Source organism: Neolamprologus multifasciatus, chromosome 1, assembly GCF_963576455.1.
Source record: "Neolamprologus multifasciatus chromosome 1, fNeoMul1.2, whole genome shotgun sequence".
NCBI classification, from domain to species: Eukaryota; Metazoa; Chordata; class Actinopteri; order Cichliformes; family Cichlidae; genus Neolamprologus; species Neolamprologus multifasciatus.
The window spans coordinates 3238635-3266100 of record NC_140439.1 but is presented as its reverse complement, the minus strand read 5'-3'; the positions used below and the strand labels follow the sequence as shown (position 1 = coordinate 3266100).

Below are 27466 nucleotides of genomic sequence, written 5' to 3'. Positions count from 1 at the left end.
TCCTCAAGTTTAGCAGGTTAACAACAGTCAGCATGATGCAGTTTTATTGAACATACAAAAGTGAACATCAACACACGAACACACGAACAAATATAATCATCAAAGTGCTGTTTCCAAAAACAACAGAAACACGATGCAAAACCAAAGCAGATAAAAACAAACTGATGGCAATGATTAGTGTCGTTTGATTAAAATGGAAATGTGGTACATCTTTAAACACATAATGTCTGCTGATTGGATTCACATAACAACACAACAAATGAGGAGCAAAAGGAAAGCGAGCATTTAAAACCAATCAAAACAAATGAAATCAAATATACAAAGAACGAAACGTGTTCACATGTTCGCAGTGGCCAAGCTTGAAATCAGTGCAAACAGCAGAAAGTGACAAAATTCAAAACTAACATCCTGTGACTCACCAGCACGTTCACAGTTGACAATAACACGGACACATTTTCTTGAAATTATAAAGCAAAAAACCTCTTTTTTAAAAATATTCCCTTCATACCTTAACATTTCCTCTGTAAATACAGACAAAGAGTGTGACAATGACCTGGGTTTACTTACATACTTTTACAGCTGTAACAACTATGTTCGTGTCTCTGTCTGAGTGAACTTTGGAATTAAGACAAATGGTTACAAAGTGTCGTTAAGCTTCTTATTAAGATCATTTCTTTTTAACTTATTTTGCGATTTCACTAAACTTTGTGAAGCAGGAGGAATGTAACTGTAGTCTTTCATTTAAAATCTGAATAAAGTACACAAAGTAAATCCTCAAAAAACCTTTCAGTCATCAGGACTGGATGTGTCCTGGCAAACCCCGAAATCCCAGGTTGACAGAAATGATAGTGAAATGAAAATCCAGATATCCTTCCGCTGTATTCTCAAATATATTTAACAAGACTTTGCACATCTTTAGAAAACAAATGATCTGAAGAGCCCTCGCACTTCTTTAAAAACATTAGAAGCAGTTAAAGGCTTTAGCAGCAACAATCTGCAAAGATGAGAAACACGCTGAGCCTTCGTTAAGGTTATTATTGCTTTATATCAGCTGGAGAAGAAATGTTCTGGCTTATAAAAAAGAAGAAGTCAAATGCGTCTCCTTGTACGCCTCTGAACTGCCCTCAGAGCAGCTGGTACTTTCTTAAAGACCCAGTCCCCACTTACACTCATTCATCTGCACAGTGCACAGGATTCTCTTCAGTTTCTAAAAACCTTGAAAGACACTTCACTTTCATTTTCATTTTTGTGAGTGGATGAAGTTGCAGGAAGGCAAATCTTTCAGTTAGCGTAGTTGATAAGAGGAGATTGTGTTGGCGTGGCCAAAGTGTTTCCTCTGTTTTCAATTTGGTCTCGCTTCATGTCCGACTTGGCTGACACGGCTGCTGCTCTCATCCCAGTGATGAGCATTCAAAGGTCAGTCTGAAACAGAAGCTGCTGCACAGCGTGAGCGGTCACACAGGGACTTCTTCTTAGAGACTCTACGTTTAGAAATGTTTCATCATATTACATATAAAGAGGAGGAAAACAGCATTCCTGACTTTATCCAAATGTTTTACCTTTTTAAAGCTTAATTTGAGGAAAGAAAACTTTCTTTTGTATATTTCCAAAACTGCTCTGAGGAGCCAGACTTGAAGAACTTTCCCTCAGTCGAGTGGATTTCACGAGCTTTTTGAAGAGGGTGCTAACTTGTTTTTGATTTGTAAAAATTCTCAGCAGATCAGCGAAGTTTAACTTCCTGTGTGTTTTAAAGTAATGTTACATGACTGCATTCCATGTTTTAGATTGATTTGGCACAAACATGTTTTCTTTGAAACCCATAACAACCCAAGTTCACTGCAGCTCCCCTTGGTCTGCTCCGTTACACTTACACACACGCCTAGTTTAATGTACAGTTACTTTATGCAGACCCAGAGTCTGTTAAGTCTTTCTCACCTCTCTCTAATGCAAACAAGTTAAGCTTCCTTGAAAATAAAGCTGTTCGTTTTAAAACGGTCCATAGCGACATCCTGTGGATCAGCCAGAATTCCCTGCACCTCTAACTGAAATGTAACTGAAAAGAAAAACACACAAACTTAAACTAGGAATGAAGTGAGAAATTATTTAAAACACAAATATGGCTCGTTGCTGGACTTTAAAATAATAGATTTAAGATTGAGTAATGAAACGTTTCATCTCTGTTGAGGATTCAAACTGACAGCGGCTGCTGTGGGATTTGAGCCGGATGAGAGACAAAGCAGAGAAACTGCAAAGTGACTTCCAGCTGCCGTCTGTGCTCAGTTCATCCAGGCGTAGGCATACAGGCCGTTCTTCCTCCACAGATCACACCGAGGAGAGGTGTAGTTCCTGTCCACATCGAGGACGTCGGACAAGAAAGCAATGGCTGATGGATACTCGGACCACTTTGTCTCCACCTTACCTGCAAGAAGTAAAGAGAAACAGTGTAACTTTAAGGCACAGAAGTATCAAGGCGGGAGGTGGACGAGGTCAAATCCCCTCGTTTTCCACCACACAGTATGTTTTCCTTTTTAAATCTGCATCTGGCCAGTTCCTTATCCTTTTTGGCTACCTCTGAAAGTGATATCCAAAAAGGAAATTAGTGGAGTCAACGTGTGTCCCGCTCCCTTTGTAGCTATCTGTCACCACTGTTGTATCAGCCACTCCTGTGAGGGTGTGCTTGGGTCTGAGTAGTGGACGTTATATCCATCAGAATTTCAGATGAACCCACATCTCTGTGTCCGACCATTTACTGTCCACCAGCCGCTACCCCCATGGCCTACTCTGGTTGACCCGCCCCACCGATTGGAGGGTGCATCGAAATGCACCAAAGAAGACATGGATGAAACAAATCCAGGATGATTTGAAGGCCCTTCGACTTGACCTCGAGCAGGCAAGAACCATCGCCTTAGATCGAAAAGCGTGGAAGATAATCGTTGGTCAAGCAAGAGAACCTGCAGCACCTACAGCAGTGTACTGGTTGCGCGGCAGACCACCGCCGCTGGTCGCCTGCTAATGACAAGAACTGTCCACCAGTGTGCTAAGGGGTGAGCGATATAACCTCAAAATCATGTCACTATCTGGAGAAAATGTGTGATAACAGCTGATGATATAGAAAAAGAAATTACTCGAAGCTCTCCTTTACCATCATATAACTGGATCCATCATTTCAACCCAGCATTTGCTCTTCGTGTCATATGGAGTGCGACTAGAAGTGAATTAGTTTGAGTCATTTTTTAACTTTTCAGTCACCACCTGCTTGTGTCTCCCACCTTTGGTGAGAACAGTTTTCAAGCATATTTTTCAAAGCGTTGTGCTTTGGTGGAGGTTGTTGGAGTAGCTTCGGTTTTACTAAATCAATCATTGGACACGTGGTATGACACGCCTGGGTTTTTCTTGTTGTAGTCCACACTGAAAAATAGAAACACATGGCGTGCTCGTAGCAATGATGTGACAAGATGACACTTTCATGTAAAATTGTGCACAATATGATACGGCACAGTCTGCAGCACACGCACATGTGTACACCACAAACAGGCTTTGACCCTTCAAAGCAAGCAAGTGGATTAGCTACACAAAATCTCGCCACCTTACATTTGTTACAAAACTATCGACGGAGTCCAAAATCTTTGGGAGCCAGCCTCAAATTGCCATCGGTGTAATGCTGTTTCATTTTCAGCATTGGAGGCTGCTGCTTAATAAAGACACGCCGACAATAAAAACACGTCACACTAATACACTGAGTCATCAAATGAGAAATCCAAGGTAGTTCCTTATGATCCCTTCATAAGGCCAAAAGTCTTTTACATCACACTTTTCGATGGATTTGCTGAATTTGTTCAAAGTACCTCCTGAGCTATAAGTTAACTCACGGGTGCTCTGAACAAATGAACATCAGCGAGCTCCGAGCACTGCTTAACAAAGGGCACAGAGGTCAGCTGATAGAGATGTGCAGAAGAAGAAACACCATTTAGTGTTAGGAACCTGCTTTTATCTCGGATGCTAAGAGCAACCATGTTCTCTTATTGTTCTCTTCTGCTCCTGAGAGGAATTTTAGGGGTCATTTTCTGGTCCTGAGTGGCAGCAGTGAGGTGGGCGAGCAGCACAAACACTGATGTGTAATACAAATACAAAAAGACAGGTTCTTGCCATCATCACATCTGATAAAGTAGGGTTTGCTCACTTTGATTTTTTTAAAACACAAAGTGTAGCACCTCAGTTAACTGTTTCCATTCCTTAAGCCTACTTTCTTCTGATTGGCTGCACCTTGCAAACAGAAGGTTTAGGCAGGTGGCATTTTATTCATTCTCAAGCACAGACATATCTGAACTTGAAGTTTTGGCTCACAGCAATTACTTGCAAAGACTTATTTGAAGCCCTGAATCCACTATTTTAACTCCACACACACAATAACTTCTCTTATCTATGATTTACGAACAGCCCTCACCTGTTTTGGCAAAGCTGACGAGATTGCGTGTGATGAGATCCTGAAAGCTCCGGTCCTTATCGGAGAGAGGTTTCCCTAAAATGAACTCCAGCCCTCCAAAGAACGCCACGGCATCCAAGCGGTGGAAGGAGAAGCGGCTGGGGAATGGCAGCAGGTCGCTGGACGTGTTGACAGGTCCGGATGGCGTGTGCCTCACCACGTAGCGATACACCGGACTTTTGAGAGCAGCTGAGAAATGGTTACAAAAGAGCTTATTAGACTGTCAAAAATGACAAAAAACCAAATGTATCCTGCTGGAAATGTTCCACTTTCTATCTTCATAAACACAAAAGAAAACAAATCCTGCAGTTGCAGCATCAAAGCCTTTTTATTAATTGTTGTTATTAAAATTACTCTTGTCACCTGAAGAAAAAGAATCTTCAACCAAATGTCAAATGTGAAAAACACTTTTGACATTTGTTTCAAACATTTACGACAAAAGAAACTTTGAACTACGCAAACATTGCTGACATTACACGGGTGGAAGCGACTTCACATCTTTTTTCCGATTTCTTTGCTTCTTAAGTGTCAGAAAACTGAAAATGTCTGCAATAGTTTCTTGAAGCCGAAGGCGAAGTCACCACATTCTTTTTACCATCATTCCTCAATATAATGAGAAATAAATGTACCAACACACTAAAGCGAATACGAGTGGAATGTTTGAGTCGTGGACTTTAAAAGTAACTTAAATGGAAAAATAGTTTTAGATTATCCATCTGTCCTCTGGCTTATTAATTAATTGGGCCTTTGTTGAAGCGACTCTAGTTTGGATTTATATTTTAATGCTCGACATTCACGAATACGATCAAACGTTTAGTCTGGGAGGGAGTTTTCACTGGAGTGTTCCAATTACACATTTTTTGGGAGATTATTTTAGCAGCAATTCGACGTGTCTGCAAAACCTCTGATGCAAGTCAGCGAGGATGGAAGACCAGCTGGATAGAAGTTCCCTCCAGAGATCTGAACTATATGCAAAAAAAGTTGATCTTTGACATCCTCATACTTTTTGTTCTTTCTCGACACTCATGACAGGATGACTTAGCTACACTGTTGCTGATCCCTCACTTGTGAAATCTTGGGGCAGCAGTCCAAACCTTCCTGAAAAGTAGCAAAGATTTAAAACAGCTGGAACTGTGAAATATTCATGTTTTTAAAGCTAAAACTTCAAACTGCCTGCATGTGACACATTCAGGGGCTAAAATTAAGTTCTTGTACTCCAGTTTCCTCCCTTAATCCAAAGACGTGCATGTTAGCTTAACTAGTGATTCCAACAAGGCTGTGAGAGTGAACGGCCATCTGTGAAGGACCCAGCTTCTCACCCTGTGACATCCTAGACAGAAGTGTCATTCATCACTTCAGAGATCATGTCTTCACTGCTCTACAGTCCAGTGGCGTTACATCCCGTAACGTAAGGCTTAGACGCAGTTGCTCAGCATAGGAAACCCATTCCATGAACCGTTCTTCAGCTAATCTGACGAGCACATGAAGTTTGGAGGTCTGAAAAAAGTAATCAGTAACTAATTACTGATTACTTCCCCCAAAAAGTAATCCTGTTACTTTACTGATTACTTATTTTCAAAAGTAATTAATTACTTAGTTACTTAGTTACTTTTTAAAAACACGATTTACAACCTGAATAGGTGATAAAGTGATAGATCTTTCAGCCCAATTCTACTTTTTCTGCATAATCATCATACAAAATGTAATCAAATGGAAAAGTCTCTTTTTAAAACTTGTTTTATTAGTTTTAATCTTTTAACTTTATGCATCAAGCAAAAATGTAATTATCTGCAACATTCTCTGACTGGAAGAAATTAGTTTAACATTTAAACCTATTTTCTGCACATTCCAGCACATAAAATAAAACTTTTTTGTGTTTACACTCAGTCTTTCAAATAGATGCAAGTAAAACACAGCAGAAAATAAATAAAGTCAAAGACTAGCGGTCCTGTTGCTCTATTTTCACCTGTAAAGCAGGAGTGGGGTAGGCGGAGGGTTACCCTGGTGCAGGTGTGCCGCAGCAGTCAGTGGAAGAATCCGCGAGTTTCTCTGTGAGTTTCCCATTACGTCGTAGCTACTCGGTGCTTGTTTGGAAGTTTAGGGGTTTTTTCGCTGTAAAAAGAAGTTTTCTTCCCACGCACAACGGACACTAATGTTTTTGTCACTTTTTATGGAATCAAACTCAAAGTAAGTTCAGTACTTCCACGCTTTAAACGCTGCACGCTCATACTCTCTCTGCACTCGATATATGATCCATTGTTGATCTGCACACAGCTGTTGTCACGAACGTCGCACTCGCTTACGTCACTGTCATGAGACATTCTCGCAAAAAATCACGGTTTTAGTAACGCAGTAACGCAGCGTTTCTACGGGAAAGTAACGGTAATCTAATTACCGTTTTTGCAATAGTAATCCCTTACTTTACTCGTTACTTTAAAAAGTAATCAGATTACAGTCACGCGTTACTGCCCATCTCTGGTAATAATCCCACTAAAGGTTGACTGGAAATTTCCTGACTGGGCTTGTTGCACAGGTGGTGTATTATCGTGGTACCATGCACGAGTGTATCGAGTGTAACCACCTGTGGCCATGGAGGTGATTAGAACACCTGAACCTTCATGGATTTGGTTGGGTGACTGAATACTTTTGGCAAATTAGGGCGTGTGAAAATTGTTGGAAAAGAAGTATATAGCAACAAAAAATGTTAATATGCAATGAAAGTGTAATGTGAGTACATACAGTCGGTATATTTCTGTTCTAAGAAACATAAAACCTACCTAACTGTGTTTTTTTGGTGTTACGTACATTTTTAGAGTCAAATGTTATATGAAAAGCTTTTTTCTATTATTTAAAACACAAGCAATATTTCATTTCCTGCTGAAACCAACATGTAGGATCCTTTTGAATCTCCCATTTATCAGTCATTTCGAGCCCAGATTGACTGTGACTCAGCGAGAGATGAAAAAAAAAAAGACAAAAAACAAAACAAAAACAAAAACAAGCTGCACAAGATAAAAAACCCAATGAAGCAAGTGGAGGAAAAATCACCCAGGATGCCCTGCAGTCGCCTCACACAACAGCTAAATGTCACTTTACTCCGAGTTTCACCGCTGACACCAAACCTACACGAAGCACAGTGGTGAGAGTCAGAGTAGGGTTGCTCTGGGTGATGGATCAATATTATCAATATGAGGTATATGTTACACTTTGATAAAGTTTAATATAGCCACATCTTTGCTTCTAAATGAATGTGTGTGGGGATCCATCATCATCATCTCCAAACTAGAATAAATGAAAAGACAGTGTGCTGCAAGAGGGCAGCGACCAGGGCCAAGACGACAGCTGAGCACTGCAGCCAAGGAAAGGTAGACAGCTTTTACTTCCTCTGCCTCTTACAATAAGGGTATAAACCAGTATGCTGACCAAGCGTGCTGACTGGTTAGAGCAGTGGTTCCCAAACTTGTTTTTGCTGGGCCCCCCTTTGTTTTACAGAAAAATGTTTGCCCCCCCCGCGTGCACACACAAACACATCCTCCAACCACACACACCCATATTTTGCTCCATTGCGGTTTATTTCACACCTCAAACATTTAGTAAACAATTAAGCAAATACAAGTAATCTGCAATAAATTACAGGTAGTAAGAAAATAAACTACTAACTCTTTTACGCTGCGTCCACACCTACACGGGTATTTTTGAAAACGCAGCTGTTTCGTCCACGTAAACGGCGTTTCAAATCACCGAAAACTGGGATTTTTTTAAAACTCCTTTTTTGCATTTACGTGTCGACGTGGAATACAGAGTTCGTCACGCAACGTCAAAGGTACGTGCCTTTTTCCACGTCACTGTGCGCCACGTTATTGTTTACATGAGATGAATTTCAGAATGGCAGATAGAGACAAAATACTGTTAATCTGACTGTCTGCAGGTTTTTACACACTTACATATAAACACGCACTTACCGTTCCTTCTATTTACAAAGGCAGAGGTGTCACGGTGTAATTATTTTACGTGTAGTTGGTTTTTTTTCCCTGTGTAATAATATTCAACATTGATATCAATACATTTTCAAAAAATGCCTCTCTGTGCAAAAAAACATAAACAGCTGTGGGATCCTGTCTGTCCGTGATTTGAACCGAGGGAACAAATCGTGGCAGGATCAGCCTGATGTTATTTGTATCCTGCTGTAACTTTACTGTATAAAGAGCTAACATCTCCAACATGTCAGGAGTAGTTAGTCATTACAACAAGTGTTTGTGAACTAAAAATCAAGAATGTGGGATCCTGATTGTCCGTGATTTGATTTGATTAGAATGAAGTTGGTTTGGAAACATATTCAGCGATGCTTCATGTCCTGCTTTGCGTTTCTGTAGGCGCCTGTGCTAGCAGTGTCCAAGCGTTTTGTTCCCCCCCCCCCCTTTTCATCCCGCGCCCCCCCTGCCATGGCTCTGCGCCCCCCCTAGGGGGTGGGCCCCACACTTTGGGAAGGTCTGGGTTAGAGAGACTCAACTAATCCCCCACATATACTGGTTAGAGTGGAGACAAAGTGAAGCCTAAGATGGAAATTGGATGCTGTGAAATAACAACTCAGTCAGAAACTGGTCAAACTTTATTCAACCAGTTGCCTATTTTTCACAGAAAGATACATCAGTAACCATGGTGAGGCCTCCACTTCAAAACACTTAGATGATCCACACTGCTGGTTTTCCAGCTGCCACTTAATCATCACTGAGCACTGCACATCTGGGTTAAAGCTCTTATTATGGGAGAACCTATTATCAATATTATTATTATAATCATGATATTATTCAGTGATCCACGAGTTTACCTGCAGCCCTCTGGGCCAGGTCGTTGTTGGGACAGGTGGCCCTGATGTCAGACACCATGGTGGTATAGGACCTCTCTGGGCAGCGGTCTTTGGTTGGACACCAGGCTGAGGATGGATACAGCCGCAACGCCTCCTTGACGAGACCGTCGCCGAATGACTTAAGTTTAGCTGAGAGGAAAACGACACAGACAGATACAGTCCACACATAATATGTTATCATGTGAAGTGCTTACACAGATTTTCCTGTTTAAACTCAGTTTCAGTCCCTGGCGTCATACGTCAGTGAGCAGGATGCAATCAAACAGAACAGTGGCCCGAACTGAAACTGGATTTGGGCTTAGTGAGGTAAAGCCTAGTTTTCAGTGTCAAGAGCGTGGTTGACTTCTTAATGGGCTACACTGTCATGGTACTTTATAGAGCACACCTCTATAAGTTAAACGCACCTCTACTTTTTCCTCCACGCTAATAATTTTACCTGATCAGGTAAAAAATATACAGTAAAAAAACCTTGAATGTTAAGTCTGTGAAGGTTCTCAGTCATCCAGGTCATCGTAGTCAAAGAAGCTTGCAAAGAAAAGCGTCTGGACTTCTTTAAGTTACTTGAAGACGTTTCACCTTCATCTGAGAAGCTTCTTCAGTTCTAAGGTCAAATGGTGGAGAGTCCCAGATTTAAACCTAGTGGGAGTTTCCCCCCACAGAGGGACAAAAGGACCCCCTGATGATCCTCTAAGCGCCTGAGCCAAGGTGTGAAACTGGGTGTGGGTCCCAATCAGCCAGAGTTTCGGGTGAGTTCATTGTGAAACCTGGCCCCACCTTATCATGTGAATTCCTGAGGTCAGATGGCCCAGGATGTGAGTGGGCGTTAAGGCGTCTGGGGAGGGAACTCAAAACTGGATTATAGATGGCAGAGAGTTGGTGTCGTAAACCACCGCCTCTGTTCAAAGATGGTCGCTCACAGTGGACATAGATGGCTTCTGATGGCTCTCCACCATTTGACCTTAGAACTGAAGAAGCTTCTCGGATGAGAGGTGAAACGTCTTCAAGTAACTTAAAGAAGTCCAGACGCTTTTCTTTCCAAGCTCCTTTGACTTGAATGTTAAGCACTTGGCAACAGTAAGGAGGAAGAACTCCCTTTCAACAAGTAGAGACAGTAGAAAGCCAGGGTCTGCTTCAAGGCCCAATATCTTACTAATATTTTAGGAAATTTCTTTCAGTCTGTTTGTTCTTTGTCTATCCTGACAACCTTTCATGTGATCATGTGATTCACATCTGTTAGATGTGTTGCTAGGAAACCCAGAGTGTAAGTGAGACTGACCTTGTTTGAATGAATGATTCTCATATTTAGGATAAAGGTTCTGTTACCAGCGTTTCCCTGAAGCCCCAGTCACACAGACCTAGAGAGGGGGCGTGGCTAATCACTACGCAAAATTCTGTATTCCATGAGTAGCTGCTGGAGACGGCCAGCAGTCGCGAGGTGAAATGGATTCCTGAGAAGTACATGATGCTCAACATTTCCTTGCACTAGGGTACTCTATGGCAGCGGGCCCCAACCTTTTTTGCGCCACGGACCGGTTTAATGTCAGACAATATTTTCACAGACCGGCCATTAAGGTGCAACAAAATACAACAAAATAAAATGATATGACCGAGACAAAAACTGTGGTATTTTGTAAATATAATAATAAACGCGAATTCACTGTGTAATTGTGTAACTTTATTAGCAGCGTCCTCCTGAAATGCGCCAACAACACTGAGAGTAACATCCTCCTCTCTGCACCTTAATGCTCTCTGGTCGCTATGGTAATGTGTAAATATTTCTTTCAAAATAAGACGCACAGCTTCATCACGGGAAAAAACCCTGAAAACCATAAATTTCACACCCGAGCCTCAACTCTCGCGGCCCGGTACCAAACGACTCACGGACCGGTACCAGGCTGTGGCCCGGGGGTTGGGGACCGCTGCTCTATGGTGCAACCAACACACACACAGGCATGTTTATTGGGCCATGTTTGTAAACATATTGATTCATTAATGATTCAAATATTCTCAATCAAATTCCCAAGCCTCCTGTGACTACATTCAACCATCACTACAAAGCACTAACCCTGATCTTGGTCTAATTCCCTGAAGCCAAGTGGCTACAATCTTACAATGTTACGCAGCCATATTTTGCACAGACACAATCACACACACACTGACAGAATCCTTGATCGTGGCTCAAGAGTTGGGAGTTCGCCTTGTAATTGGAAGGTTGCCGGTTCGAGCCCCGGCTTGGACAGTCTCGGTCGTTGTGTCCTTGGGCAAGACACTTCACCCGTTGCCTACTGGTGGTGGTCAGAGGGGCCGGTGGCGCCAGTGTCCGGCAGCCTCGCCTCTGTCAGTGCGCCCCAGGGTGGCTGTGGCTACAATGTAGCTGCCATCACCAGTGTGTGGATGGGTGGATGACTGGTTGTGTAAAGCGCTTTGGGGTCCTTAGGGACTAGTAAAGCGCTATACATAAACAGGCCATTTACCATAGCAGTCATTTCTTCCAGCACAGTGGCTCCATGGTTGCTTGCATGCGATGCATTTAGAAGACGTCTACAAAAAAAACCAAACCTGGGTTACACCCCCTTTAAAGCCGTTACCTGTTACGAACCACGTGTAGTCCCCCCAGGTCCACTCGGAGATGTTTGTAGATGGAGGACTGTGGAGGAAACACAGCACTGAAGTGGAGACTCATCTCAGCACAAGCTGAATGTGGAGAAACTGAAGCAGGTGAACTCACGCGAAGTCAGCCTCTTGCTCTGTTGTTCCGACAAGGAAAGGGACGTCACTGTGCTCTCCTTTCTTCTCCCACAGCTCAAAAGGGGGCGCTTTGAGGACGTAGCCGTCCACTACTGCAACCGGGCCGATGGATTTCCCTTTGGTGGGGAGGTCAGTCATCTCATCTGCTGCCCAGGAGGGGTACTCCTGCCATGGGATGGCCTAGGAATACATGCTTATTGTTTTTAGCATAAGATTCAAGAAGAAGGAAATAAACTTCGATTCATCTTAATGGTTCTTTTGGACAGGAGAGGAGCACAATGTATGTAAAGACGACCGGTCCACAGTGAGTTTAGGTTTCGCTTTCATAAAACAAGACTATTTTTTAATTTGTATTTAACAGAATTACAGGATAAAATAAGATGGAAACTGCTCTTTTTCCAGTCTCCTGAGTGGCATCTTGAATCACTTACTTTGACATTTTAAAAACCTAATAACAGTAACCTGCAGTCTGATGACTGTCACAGTTTTAAAAGTTCAGCTGTCATCATCATTTCATGACATACATTATTCATAATTCCTCCCGGGGTCATCGTCATGTTGAAATGAAGCTCTTCATGTACCTACAGGTTCTCTTCTCATCAGAGGATCCTCAATTTAATGAAGCTCAGTGGTGTTTGAGGGAAATCTGGCTGCAAATTATATTTAGTGTCCCATTTATTCATCAACGGCATAGGAAAATTAGAGATGTCCAGGTCTTTTGATACCTGGACGTGACATTATGAGCCATCAAAATGAAAAATGTAATTTTAATTTTGATCAAAATGTCAGAACCGTTTGGAAAGATGAGCTACGAATGAGATATTTCCTGATATCTTTAGACATTAAGGAGAATATTACAGAAATTAACGTTTTTCTGTTATTACATTTTTTATTACTGTCATAGCTTCGTTGCCTTTCACAGATTTTTTACAGCAAGGCTCTCCAGTTAGGATGGATGGTCTGCCTCCTCCTCCCCCTACCTGCAGGACCTGTCTGATAGAGAGGCGCCTCAGGCAGGCCAGATCTCCGCAGCCCGTCTTATTCAGGAACGCCAGGTTGTCCACCTCGGCTTGTTCCAGGGTCGCATTGTAAATGTACGAGCCGCTCATGTCCACTGCTGCATGAAAGAGACCCTTGGCTAATGGTGACATCATCAGGGTCCACACTGACGTTCCACCTTCAGGAGAGCAAAGTACAAAAATGGGAGCAGCAGCTGGTTGGAGGTGATGGAGCGGTTCTACTGGTTTGCCTTATTATTAAATACACAGATAACATAGCAAGCACCTGCACGTTCAAACTCTCCCAAAAGATGTGAAGTGTACACTTATGTTTTTAGGACTTTTAGGAGCAAGTAATTATTTTTCATGTGGTTGTGGAAGAATTTTGGCCCACTCTTCTTTACAGATCGCTTCAGTTCATTGAGGTTTGTGGCATTCTGCAGTTCTTATTAGGTTCTGTGATAGCATTTCCATCAGGCTGCACTGCAAAAGGGATTTTGAAATTTCTGGTATGAACATAGTCATAAATTGCTGATTTGTGCATCTGCACCATTCACACACAGATTGGTGCATATACCGTATGTTTCGGACCATAAGGTGCACCGGATTATAACCTAACCTCATATTGTGGATGGATTATCTCAGTTGTTCTCCTCACTGAAGTTTGTTCCGTTTACAGCATCCTAACCACTGGGAACCCTCACATTAACTTTTATCGAGTCGAAAAAGCTAACGTTCCACCTCCACTGTGTTTATGTTATGCTAACATAGCTGTGTCGCTAGCGGTCACGTAGCACATCATTATATACCAGCTAGCCCAACTTCAGTAACCTTACAAACGTCACTGCTGTTTAGTTTTCTGTCTTCATTTATGTTGGAAGTGATAGCAGAGCTGTACGTTTGAATTTCTTCAGAAATCTCTCAGTCAGAACATGCTATATCATGCTTAGGTAACTAGCGAAACTAGCGAGCTAACTTCTGCTAACTTCCTGCTAACTTCTAACTCCGTTAAATGTAATAAATTCTGTTTTCACGGCCTGGGTGTTAAACTTAATTGTTACACCTGGTAAAGCAGCAACGCTGATCATTTTATTAAAGATGAAAGAATTTAGACAGTTTTTAACTCTGAGTGATGCTGCTGTGTTCGTTTGACTTTGGGCCCTGAAGAAGATGGAGTTTAGGACCCAGATTACTCCGTGAGGCTCCTGACAATGCTCCAACAATCCAACAAGCGCAGTGTTGCCAACTTAGCGACTTTGTTGCTATATTTAGCGAGTTTTCAGACCCTCTTAGCGACTTTTTTTCTAAAACGCGACTAGCGACAAATCTGGCGACTTTTTCTGGCGTTATTGGAGACTTATTTATGACGACTTTTTGACGTGAAAGCGCGTATCGCTCTTACTCTCAATAAGCAGCGGTGCTGCAGTGGGCACCTCACCCGTGCCAAAGCGCTCACGGGCGGAGGATAGTCCTCCCCCAGCTGCTATCAGGGCAGGGCTCCCGCACTGACTGTAACACAGTCAGTTCTTCTTTTACTACTACTATTAATAAACACACACACACAAAGTAACTCCCCCAGAGTGCCAATTTCGGGTCACTTTTGCCGGTCCAAGCCCGGATAAAGGAGCAGGGTTGGAATTGTGACATTAAAAAAACAATAATTGCTAAAAGAAATTAAATTCGTAGTTCTAAATAAATTCTAAATGCATTTAAGACATTTTTACTGACTTTATGTCTTTTCCACGATGTTATTTCTCTCTCCAACAACGTAGGTTACAATTACATTAGCATGACCAATTATGCAAATTAGGCGATGACGTCATTTAGCAACTTCTAGCAACTTTTAGGACAACCAATACCGATTTTCCTTCCTGAGGAGTTGGCAACACTGATCAAGCGGTGCGGCTTCGTAGCTTACCAAAGTTGCACTAAAACATTTTTGACAGAGTTTTGAGCGCCGTGTAGCACATAAAATCAGTTCAAGGTCAGTAAGCACAACCAGAATTCATACATAAGGCGCACTGTAGATTTTTGAGAAAATTAAAGGACTTTAAGTGCACCTTATAGTGTGGAAAATACGTTACCGTAGTTAGTAAATTGTTCTAGAGCTCTTGTTCAGTGGTTTGCTGCCGTTTTCCCTTCTAAAAAGGCCATTTTGTTCAATATTTTTCTAATTCTTCTGTCACAAACTTCGTGAAGCCGACTGAGTCTGAAGTGTAGCTCTTTGGTGTTCTACAGTTTCTCTGAGCTTTGGCAGATGGTTTGACCCAGGGATAAATTTGCTGGGGTGCTAAGACTCCGCCTGAATACTCCAAACCAGTAAACTGCCACAGCTTCTGTTTTTATAGATACTTTAGCAATGATCAGTTAATCAAGGCCATTTCATTAGCATCACCTAGCTGCCAGTTAGCCTCTTCAATCAAATCTAAGCAGTGACCATGTACTTCCACAGGACTCTAGTGTCTACCACTGCAGACGGTTTGATTATCGCCCTGTTTAAATGATATTGTCATAAAGTATACAAAGTATACTTGCTACTGCCATTAATACAATATAATACTGTGGAAAACGCTGACACTGTGTTGCTAGCGATCACGTAGCACATCCTCTTTTTATCAGTTTTTTGTTTTTACTTCAAATGACAGTTTTCTTTATGTCAGTACTGCGTTCATTCGCAGTACAATACTGCCCAAAATACTAGCAGCACATCTGTGATGGTATAACATGATTTGTCTTTTAAATAACTGTTATACGACTCTGGCAGTGTCTTTAATGCTTCTGTAGATTTGATCAAATCGCTGTAACTGCTTTGGGCATTCACTATAAATAACTTTAATGTGCACATTCCCTACTAGCAAGTGAGTCACTGCTGTAACTTCAAAACACAAGCGAGTGTTATATATTTATAATCACAACACCACATCTATGTCCCTGTTAATATATTGTATCTCTTCTTTTAATTAGATCGAATCTTTTCTAGGACACAGACATAAAACATTCAATCCTTTAGGGTAAGTTTGAGACTGCATGTGTCACAGCATGTCCCGATGACACTTTTAATGATTTTTTTTAATACTATTTATACCTGAGCTCTGTCCAAATATGGTAACTTTGCCAGGATCTCCTCCAAACACACGGATGTTCTTCTGAACCCACTTCAGAGCTGCGATCTGATCCAGGAAGCCATAATTCCCTGCGGAGGAGGGAAGGGGAGAGTTGAGAAGAGATCGATTAGTCAGGTTTTGATGCAGCCTTTTTTCTGATGTCCTATTTTCTCAATCAGAAACCAGCTTTCTGTGGTGTTCTGGCAGCATGAACTAAATTTAACTCATCTCAAGCTGAGGGAGCGAGGAATTGGGGCAGGGGACGATTACAACTATTAAAAATGAGCAGCGATAGTGAAGAGGACAGAGAGGAGGCTCTGGTATGTCGAAAAGGAGTCGTGTGCCCCGCCATCACACCATCGTGTCACGCAAGGCTCTGTCACATCAAGGTCACAGTGGGCTTATTCGGGTTGCGTAACAGAAATGACCCACTTGACTCACAGCGAAAAATGCAAACAAGCAGGAGGAAGCCTCGGAAAGAGCTCCATTTATAAAGATCGCATTAACATTCATTAAGTATACACATCTTAATGGAAGGCTATGGACTTCTCAGCATTCCCTCTAACTGGGAGCACAATGTAAACACCATAAATATTAAAAGCGTCGGTTTAAGTGGTAAATGGCTTGTAAGAAAATACACTACAGCCATTAGAACTTCTCTAACTCCACACGACGCACTGCAGCGACCTAACAGAAGCCGTTAAAAGCTCCCTGCAAGTGTCACTACTTCTGAAACTCCACGACGCTAATTAGGGTCTTTAACTGAGCATGTAAAAAGGTTTGTTTGTTCAAACTCGGCTGCATTTTATTCCACTTTATTTGTTTAGTAAATGGCTCACGGTTCACCTCTGAGGGAACCAAACAATAATGAGGACGGGCCTGAAGACGGAGCTCAAGCTGTGTCTCGGTTCCACATCGCATGCCAGCTGCGTACGCTAACCGTGCGGTTGATGGTGACGGGGAAAGGCGTTGTGGTTTAGAGGCTGTTAGCCAGACTGTGTGAGCGATGGAGTGGTTTTAAAACCTCATTAGTAAGCACAGACAGCAGAGTGAATGAGGTGAAAGTACCACTCTGACCAAGTGGACAGACTTGTCATGTGTTGCTGTTGGTAAACTCACACTCTCCGTCTCTTTGTGTTCTCATCCGTCTGCTGTCACAAAAGCACCGAAATGACCCGATCAGACAGATATCTGATTTAAATATGTTGATTCGTATAATCTATCACGCACCATCAGTGTTGGGGAGTAACGGAATACATGTACCGCCGTTACGTATTTAAAATACAAAATATGAGTAACTGTATTCCGTTACAGTTACCGTTTAAAAAGGTGGTATTTAGAATACAGTTACTTTGTTGAAATAAATGGATTACACGGCGGTACTTCCCTGTTTCATATTGTGGCGGGTCAGGACTGTTTGGGTTTTGTTTGACAGCTACGTTATGTTATTCCAGGCGGCAGCATTACGGTTGCCATGGTTACAGGATGACGCTCTCTCTCTGCGTGTTTCCTGGGTGAGAGAGGCCTTTTTGTTGTTGTTGTGCTAAGCTAATAGGCAGAATGCTACAGGTATAGCTCTAAAGAATGTAGCATCATGGGCAGTGTAGTCCGTGCTGCAGGAAGAATGGACTGCCGTACCCGTTATGTGTCTGTGAGCGAGGGAGGGAGAAAAAGGAAAAGTACGAGCTGTCATCGAGCAAAAACGGGAGCTGGAAGCATGTAAATATAATAATAACCACTGCAGCCAAGAAGAGAGCCTGACGAGCCCAGTTGTAAGTAAGCTATTAAGACTCGACTGTACACCGTGTTCGTGTTTTCCTCCAAAAACAATAAGTTCTGTTGGAGCAGCCTTTCAACGCCTCTCTCTGTCTCTGCTAGCAAAGTTGACCCAGACAACAAAGTAAAGCTAGTTTTCGGCTACGAGCCGACACAGAACCCACCGTATTAGCCAGAGGTCCCTTTAATACGGTTTGGAGCCGCGGACCTTCAGCAACAGTAATAAATCACAGCAATAGTACATTCATGTAGTTGTAAACAGCATGATAATATATTAAGTAATCCAAAGTATTCAGAATACGTTACTCTCATTGAGTAACGTAACGGAATACGTTACAGAATACATTTTGTGACATGTATTCTGTAATCTGTAATGGAATAGATTTTAAAAGTAACCTTCCCAACACTGCGCATCATATTTCAGCGTTACCTCAAAATTCTAATATTCAGATCTTTGTTACGTGTTATAAATACCCAACGTTTGGTCATCTCACTGCAGGCTTCTCAATTCAGTTTTATTTATATAGCGCCGAATCACAACAGTTGCTTCAAGCCACTTTGTGAGGCAAAGATAGTACAACGATTCCATTTTTAGCTTATAGTTTCAGATCATATTTAAAGTAGATGAATAATTATCAGCTACACCTTTATATTCTACTCTTGGTCTCCTTAGGTTACTTTGACAGGTCAAATAATTTTTACTCATCTTACACTGGAGATTTGTGCATTTTGAAAATACTGGAATAAGCTCGTATTTTCAGACTTTTCCTTAAATGGGCTCATTTATCAAATATGGAGTTTTGGGCTGTGAAAAGAAAACATGACCACTTATACCTAGAACTGCAGAGGATGTCATCTTTACCCCACAGAAATTATTGCAAAACCATTACTATGGCATACTGGGTTGCCTAGCAACACGCCCGTTTACACAACAACACAAGGCTGCTGTAACACGGGTCGCAGCTAGCAACAGCTGATTGATAAATGAATTTAAAGCAGCGTAGTTAGGTAAAATATGAATAATTAATGCCGGGCTGAGGCAGTGTGTGACCAAGCGTGTGGAAAACCAAGCAGGTTGCTGTCTGTGCAGAGCAGCAGGGAAACGTAGCTAAACTGAGCAGGGAGCCCAGACTGTGGAAAGGTTTCACAGTCCTGAAACCTTTCACTGAAGTGAAAGGTTTCAGGACTGTGCGGAGCGCTCAGGCAGAGGTGGACAAGAGACTGAACTTGGACTGATCTACTATTACAATATCTTTTTAATGCATTTCTATGATTTTGTATTGAGCTGCAAGGTCGAGTTTAAAATTTAGGCAATAGCTGTTCAGTCTATTTCACAGCGGTCTGTTTTTATACCGTCTATATTTCAGTGCAAATAATGCCAAACATGTTTTCAGAAGTGTTAGCTGTTGTGTTATCACTTTATTCTAATGTCACTGTACTGGGCTGCGACCCAGTACTTGTATTTCTGACTTTATAATTTGATATATTGCTCATAGTTTTGGTTTCCCTTAGTGATTATAGTCCTTCCTCTCTTTGTGTTTATCTTCGCCTGTGTTAGTCTCTGTTCCCGTGTCTACTCTGTACTTTTCCCGTGTCCCACGGCTGCGTATTGTGTCGTGTTTCCTGTTTTACTTTGAAGGTCTGTGTCTTATGTCAGTGTATTCTGTTTTGCTTCCTCCCTGTGTCGTAATGTTTATGGAGGTTCAGCTGTGTACACCATTTCCTCGTTTCTCTCTGTGTATATGTAGTTTGTGTTACCCCCGGATTACCTCTACTCTCCATCCCGTTTCCAGGTTTTCAAGTTTCTTGTTTCTAGTTTCAGGTGTTATTTCATGCTTAGCTTTCCCTGTTCCACCTGTTTGTAGTTTGGTAGCAGCCAAAATAAAGACTCACTTTTTGTCATTATCCGTTCTGGTCTCCGTTTGCCTGCACTCCAGATCGTGACATCTAATCTGTGTCGTAGCTTCATTTTAGGTCATTGATATTACAGATCATTGACAAAACTAATAAAGGTATGAAAAGCCAGTGGGCGGTGCTGAGATCTCCTCTGTCACTGACAACATACAGAGGCAAACGTAGGAAAAGCTTGTTTAGTGTGAAGCGTTCAGGCTCACAGGGGAGAGCTGTATGCACAGTGACCTCATTATTTGAGACATTAACCATGTTAAAATCCACTGTAACAGGTTCTATAAGGGTCAGAAAATTGGAAGAGTTGAACAGGTCTCCTTTAACCTTTCCTGATATCTAACAAATGTCTTACACAACATGTATATTCATTAGCTTGTTTCAGCTAAGGCTTCAGGCTACAAATATCATGCAGCCAGTTGTTTGCTGACTCCACATCCGTCCTGCTGTGCATCACCAACTAACCTGAGGTGTTTCTTGGAGAACCTTCTCTCAGCATCTGCAGGGCGAGAAAGCCAAAGGCATTGAGTCTGTAGTTGAAGCTGACGTAAACCATTTTCGTGTCGGCGGCGAGCTTCTCCGTAGGCGAGTATCCCTTCTCTCCTCCGCTGAGCATGTGCAGGTACCCTCCGTGGATCCACACCATGACGGGAAGCTTGGCGTCAGGCTGCAGGGTGGGGGTCCACACGTTGATGAACAGGCAGTCCTCCTGGCCCATCACCTTCCCCATGCTCGACAAGGGCCTCACCTGAGGACACATGCTGCGAAAGTGGCCCGCATCGATAACCCCACTCTTGCATACCGGTTCAGCTGGAGGAGCCCAGCGCAGGCCACCAACAGGTGGAGCAGCGTAGGACATGCCCTTAAAGGAGTAGGCTCCATTTTTCTACAAAGAAAGGATTAAAAATGTCAGAGCGTACTTGTTGTACTTTCCTGAAGATCTGAGTTTTGGAGGAGGATCCCAGGACCCACTGCACTGTGGTGGATTTTTGTGTGATATGTATAACTATGTCACTATATACACTATATATCTATGTGCACTGAACATATATATTTTAACTTTCATGTAGAGCCGTTATTCTCCTGTCTGTCTGACATTAAGACTTGGATGGCTCTTAACTTCCTACATCTAAATGAAAGTAAAACTGAAGTCATTGTGTTTGGGCTTCCTAAAGACCCCAACCTTTCCTTTGATTTTATGGGACCCCTAACTTCCAAATGTACTTCCTCCATTAAGAGCCTCGGTGTTACTTTTGACAGTGCTTTTAAATTTGATAAACAAATCAGCTCCGTAGTCAAGGGATCTTTTTATCATCTACGGATTTTAGCTAAAGTCAAGTCCTACCTGTGCAGGAACGATCTAGAAAGGGTGGTCCATGCTTTTATTACATCACGGCTGGACTACTGTAACTCCCTTTATGCTGGTTTAGATCGTTCCTGTCTGCATCGCCTCCAACTGGTGCAGAACGCTGCTGCTCGCATGCTGACCGGTTCCAAAAAGAGAGACCACATCACTCCGGTCCTCTGCTCTCTCCACTGGCTCCCAGTTGCTTTTAGGATTGATTTTAAAATTTTACTGCTGGTTTTTAAGGCTCTTAACGGTACTGCACCTCCTTACCTGGCAGAGCTTCTTAGCATTTACCGCCCCAGGAGATCTTTGAGGTCAGCAGACCTGATGCTTTTAGATGTTCCCAGGTACAGATTAAAGACTAGGGGAGAGAGGGCTTTTGCTGTGGCTGCACCCAGACTGTGGAACAGTTTACCTCCTCACATCAGATTCTCCACAAGTCTAGGAACTTTTAAAACTGCTCTTAAAACTCACCTCTTCTCATTGGCTTTTAGCAAGGTTTAACTTACTGTATTAACTTATTGTTTTATCAGTGAGGTGTTTTATGTACTTGTGTTTTATTGTATTTTATATTTGTATTTTATTGTACAGCACTTTGGTCAGCCTTGGTTGTTTTTAAATGTGCTTTATAAATAAACTTGACTTGACTTGACTTGACTAGAGTCTTAAGCGCAAGACATTTTGCTTCACCAAGGTTTATTAAGGTTTTACAGTAACAGGGCAGTTAATGCTGTTGAGAGTTCGCCTGAATAACTCACTCACCGGTAACTAACCTTCCCTAATACACACTCAACGTCTTTCATGCAGCACAACCAAAACAGTAACAATGTAACAGAGATCCTGAACACATCACAATAAAATATCATACGATATAATCACACACACACACTGAAGTGTTTTTATATATGAGAAAGCATGTAACCTATATAGTTATAAGATTATATGTTATAAGATTGTGCCACTTGCTGTATAAGATTTAATAATTAGGATTAATGTGTGATGTTTGACCGTGTCATGACCTGTTGTGATAAGCCAGAGCAAGGAGTAGTCAGAGTCCTGACTGGCCTTTGGCCAAGACCTTGGCCGCTACCTGACCCCTGCAGCTGTGTTTGGATGGGTGGGAAAGTTACCCAGCAGCAGGGGGCGGGGATACTGGTCCCTATATATTAGATGACCAGAGGACACCCCCAGCTCGTTTTTCCCCTCTGCTGTTGATCTCTGTCCGTCTCTGTGTTGCTCTGCTGTCTGTGCTTAAGGCTGTACACCCCGGGGCTTTGCTTTGCTTGTATTTTTCCTGCTGTTCATATGATTCAGTGTATTAAACTCTGTTCCAAGAATTCTGCTCTTTTCCAGAGCATCTTTTTAAGTGTCTTGATTTTAATTGGATCTAAAAGGGTTGGATCTCCACATTGTTGGTGGGAGAAGGTTATCAGGAGGGCTTCAAAATTTGTGACTACAGCATCAGTGCAGGGTCTGAGACCCGGTTCTGGATTTCACCCCGATACTCGAAGCTGATCCGGGTGCTGTTGTCTAGAATATAGACGTCTGTGTGTCCCTGACCCACCATCAAACAGTCAGGCTGGTGTTCCTTTACTGCTTTTAAGCAGTTTATTAAACAAACTTTGAGAAACATAAAAAAATACTCAGTGTGCGAAAATGATCATTAAAAATAACTGAATGTAAATAAACTGAGCTGAGCGCTGACTGCATGAAACCCATCCTGCAGCAGCCGGCTCGTGTTCACAGAAAAAAAGAGACAAATTCGATCACGAGCTCTACTTTGTTATTTCTGCAGATGAAGCACAAATCTTGTGTGTTGCAGCATCCTGGGGAAGTGAAAGCAAGGCTAAGCTAGGTTAACGATTACATTTGGAACAGGATTACAGTTACAAACTTCAGGAAATGAGGGTTAAATGAATTAAAAAGTCGTTTTTGAAAAGTGGTTGCAATACATCTTAGATCTGATGTTATGAAGAGTCCAAACTCACATATCTTCCTCTAAAGTCGCCGCAGTCAGTTGACACCTGGGCGAGTCCCGGTGGCAGCGTCTGGGCTATGTAACCCAGGTAGGCGGCCAGAGCGAGCAGAGCGAGCACGCCGAGGCAGATGAGGAAGATGCAGCGTTTGGACAGGACCAGGAAGGGGCTGATGTAGTGTCTGTGACGCACATACTGCACCTCCTCCTCATCCTCCTCCTGTACCAAGTAGCGGTACTCGGTCCTCTCTGGAACCTCGAATGCATCCTCATTCATCTTCACTCTGGGTCAGGAAACGGAAAATGATAATGACTTCACCTCAGACCAGATCTCGTCTGCATGAGGGGGACATGGGAATTATGGTCCGTCCAAAATGCATGTTTACAGGTTAGACATCACCAAAACGCACTCCTCACACAGGAAGATTTCTATCTGATGCTTCCAGCACCACAGTCACTGGGAGGATATTCATGTAATGAGCAGTGCCTGCTGTATAACAAATATGTGCTTTGGTTCTCCACAAAAAATAAAGAGCAGCTTGATCAGAAGCCTTTAATTGAGTTTCGCTCAAAACCAGCGGTCGTATATCTTCTATATAAAGTATCTCCGGTCCAGCTGACCCAACATCTCTGCAGAGAACTTCTGAAACATTCTTCCAGGCTTTTGTCAAGCTCTTGATTTAGAACCTGATTACGAAGTTATGACGTTCTTAGCTTTAAAAACCATTTCTAAACTTTTTGTTTATACTCTCACTGCCTCATAAACAAGCTGAAGCCTCCATTTATGGCTCTAAAAATGAGACTCCCATGTAAAAATACCCGACTATAAAGCACTACAGAGAAAGTTTACAGCCTGCTACAAAAACACAAACAGTTTATTCTGTTCACAGCAGCTGTAAACGAGGTCACTCAACTGGAACTCGCTGTTTGTGCGCTGGTGCCCGTTGGAGCCTTTTAATGTAATTATCAGACTGATCTGCTGTGTGGTACAGACAACCCAAGACATCTGTACTTCGGTTGTGGTCAGTGTTTTATTAGTCTGTCAATCAGCACTTACAGCATTCAAGTACAGTTTATGGCTGGAGCTTGCTAATCAGGGTAGTTAACATTCAATTCAATTCAATTTTATTTATATAGCGCCAAATCACAACAAAACTTGCCTCAAGGCATGAATCGATAACTTGGCAGTCCATGCTTTCATCCAAATAAAAATAAAAAAACACATGAAGGGTGGAGCTTAAAACTTGGAAGCCAGAAACAAATGAGTGATGTCACAGTGGCCCCAATCCTTCTTTTATGTACAGTCTATGCATACATCAGGGTCAGCAGCTGTGCTACAGAGGGAACAGCTGATTTTACTGATATGCAGTGTGAATTGTGGCACCTTGTGCATCGTTCTTTGTGTCCTGCTGCCAATTCTAACCAATCTGTTCAGTTTACCTCAGGACCAGCTGTACAACGTTCCCTCCACATTTCCCCCATTCCACATTTGTACCCACCAGTTTACAAAATAACAAGAAACATCAGGAAGAAATGTGCCGATTAACAGAACTACTTCTACACAAACTCCAAAATGACTAACAGACAGAACAGACAGCAGCTGGAGTTGACTGAAATGCAGAATACAGACTGCTCAAATCAAAAATAAGATTTTATATCCATCAAAACTTTGTTATCGCCGGTATTTTTCATACGTTCAAATAATGAGAAGAACTTCTACTTTGTGACAGGCTACATGGTTACCTGGAGGGATGTACCACTGTGAGAGGGGGGTGCTATGGAATAGTCCAAGTGGTAGCAGCTTTAATTTCCCGCTCAACCATAAATCGATGGTTTTTCAACGTGATTGTTGTCACCTTGTCAACTATAAATAGATCAACAATCAACGATGACAGAACAACAGTGAATCAATGTTATTTCAATGTCAGTGTCAGGTTTCATCACTATTTCGATGTTGTTTCAACATTGGTTTTGTGTTGACATTTCAATCCTGACGATTCGGATGGTTCAGATGGAAAATCAACATCTGTTCAATGTCTTGCTATCTGGGTAGTAACACCAGTCGTAAGTGCCTAAAGACACGATAACAACTTGGTTTGACTGGTTGAAGTGAAGTGAAAATGAGTGAAAAAGCAGCCAATTCCCACAGAAACACGTGAAATGGTAAATGGTAAATGGCCTGTATTTATATAGCGCTTTACTAGTCCCTAAGGACCCCAAAGCGCTTTACATATCCAGTCATCCACCCATTCACACACTGGTGATGGCAGCTACATTGTAGCCACAGCCACCCTGGGGCGCACTGACAGAGGCGAGGCTGCCGGACACTGGCGCCACCGGGCCCTCTGACCACCACCAGTAGGCAACGGGTGTCTTGCCCAAGGACACAACGACCGAGACTGTCCGAGCCGGGGCTCGAACCGGCAACCTTCCGATTACAAGGCGAACTCCCAACTCTTGAGCCAGATCGTGAAAGCCTCGAGAACTATTGCTGAACATTAAACAAACACCAAACTGTCTCCCTGGAAGAAGAATATGAAGACACGAGGAGCGGCTGTGAGACACAGCACCGCAGACGTGCACCGAAAATACAAACACACAAAACGGGAAAACGAAAAAAACTGCGGGAACAATAACCGGACGTGCCAGCAATTAATCAGCTGCCAACAGGTTACAGCGACTTCAACATGTAGGCTCAGTGTTTCAGCTGCTCGGCTCACAGATTTCTCTCACAATCAACCCAAAAAGAAGACGAGAAGCTAAAAGAGCGAAATCATTTTGTCTGACGTTAATATGCTGTCAGCGCTTTTCCCTCAGCTGCAAACAAGTTGTTCAAATGTTATAAACAACTTGTTGGGCTGAAATCTGTCACTTGTTTCTCAGGATTAAGCCTCAAACAACATTCGTGTCACAGGTTAGAACCTGCGATCAGTTTGCAGCAGTGACTTTTATACATCCCTGTTTTTTTTAATCCGGGTACAAAGTGTCACGGTGACATAAATAACGCATAAAAACAAATCCCTTTATGGCAGTCGATGACTTTTGGGCATAACACCGTTCCTCAATCTAAACTTCCTCTCGCTCGACAGATTCATTACTAACGCCTCAGATAACTGCAGAAGAAATTAACATCGCAGTTTCTTAACTTACCATGTCCTATAAACTGCCAAAGAACGCAAGAAAGCACAAACTCTCCAAAAACCTCAACAGTTGACGCATTTAGTTCTCCAGTGGGCGGAGCGCGGACATTCACGGACATTTAAAGGGACACGAAACTTAGAATATACGGGAATATAAATAAATAAATAAATAAATAAATAAAAGGATTAGCTAATCACAATGGTTAAACTAACATACACCCCAAACTCCGTCTGTGGATTGCCCGTGTTTGTCTCATCACACAGGTGTTTGTTAATAGGATCGTTTCTGATTACCAGTGCGGGCCAGCAATGCCATGTGGAACTGTGTTAAATGCAGTAATATATTACAGTAACATAGCAGGTATTGAAGGTAAACAGTCAAACCAGGCTTTTTTCTTCTGCCTGACTTGTGCTACAACCAGACCATTTCAGTTTCTGTGCAGGGAGGAGGAAAATGGATATTACAGGTATTTTTTATTGCACAAAAAAAAAGTGCAATAATCCTTGCACTTTACTGCAGTGGAGAAACGCAAACTGTGTACAGGACAGAAATAATTGCATGATTTACTAACACAACTTCAAGCGTGCGAGTTATCATTGTTCATGTGCTGTTTATGTTTTTAGAATAGTTTTTGTTCCCTAAGAAAATACATTAATTTTTCTTGTATTGTGATTAGTGGAGATGTAATATCGCCTGGACTCCAGGATTTTAAGTGGGCCACAGCACTCTTGACTTTGGGAATGGCTGATTTAAAGTATAATAAGAAAGTTTGTTTCTATGTGCCAATTATCAGGACACAAAGAAAGGATCCAGTGCATCACAAAGATTACACCCTAAGTGTCTGAAAAAGAATAATTTATACAACACCACGAGCCTCTGCGAGGTTTAAATGAAGTGGCAGAACTGTATGTGGTTATTAGCAGTTATATGATAATAAAAACATCTAAGCAGAGAACAGCAGCTGCCTGTGCTCATACGAGGAGAGAATGTGCTTACCTTCCTACTACAGGTGCTGAATGTGCAGCAGTGCACGGATGCTTAGTTGAGCATGTGGGATATTACATCAAAAAAAAAATAAAATCATTAGAAATGAGAGCAGTCCCATTTTAAGGCAATTTGTT

General features: G+C 42.2%; 1 protein-coding gene and 1 long non-coding RNA gene across 2 annotated transcripts; both read right to left on the bottom strand.

The window, feature by feature from the left end:
* Positions 1-27: 27 nt before the first annotated feature.
* LOC146525125 (uncharacterized) lies at positions 28-26477 on the bottom strand. Its single transcript, XM_085161773.1, has 10 exons — positions 26355-26477; positions 23218-23488; positions 20347-20767; positions 16182-16289; positions 13079-13275; positions 12079-12278; positions 11939-11997; positions 9312-9479; positions 4445-4672; positions 28-2419 (listed from the first exon to the last, which is right to left on the bottom strand). The coding sequence occupies exons 2-10, from the start codon at positions 23479-23481 to the stop codon at positions 2277-2279; spliced, it is 1788 nt and encodes a 595-aa protein (XP_085017899.1). The 5' UTR covers positions 23482-23488; positions 26355-26477; the 3' UTR covers positions 28-2276.
* On the bottom strand, positions 21537-23211 carry LOC146525126 (uncharacterized). The gene is made up of 2 exons (XR_014874460.1): positions 22111-23211; positions 21537-22069 (listed from the first exon to the last, which is right to left on the bottom strand). It is a non-coding gene; the product is annotated as an uncharacterized LOC146525126 (long non-coding RNA).
* Positions 26478-27466: the final 989 nt, after the last annotated feature.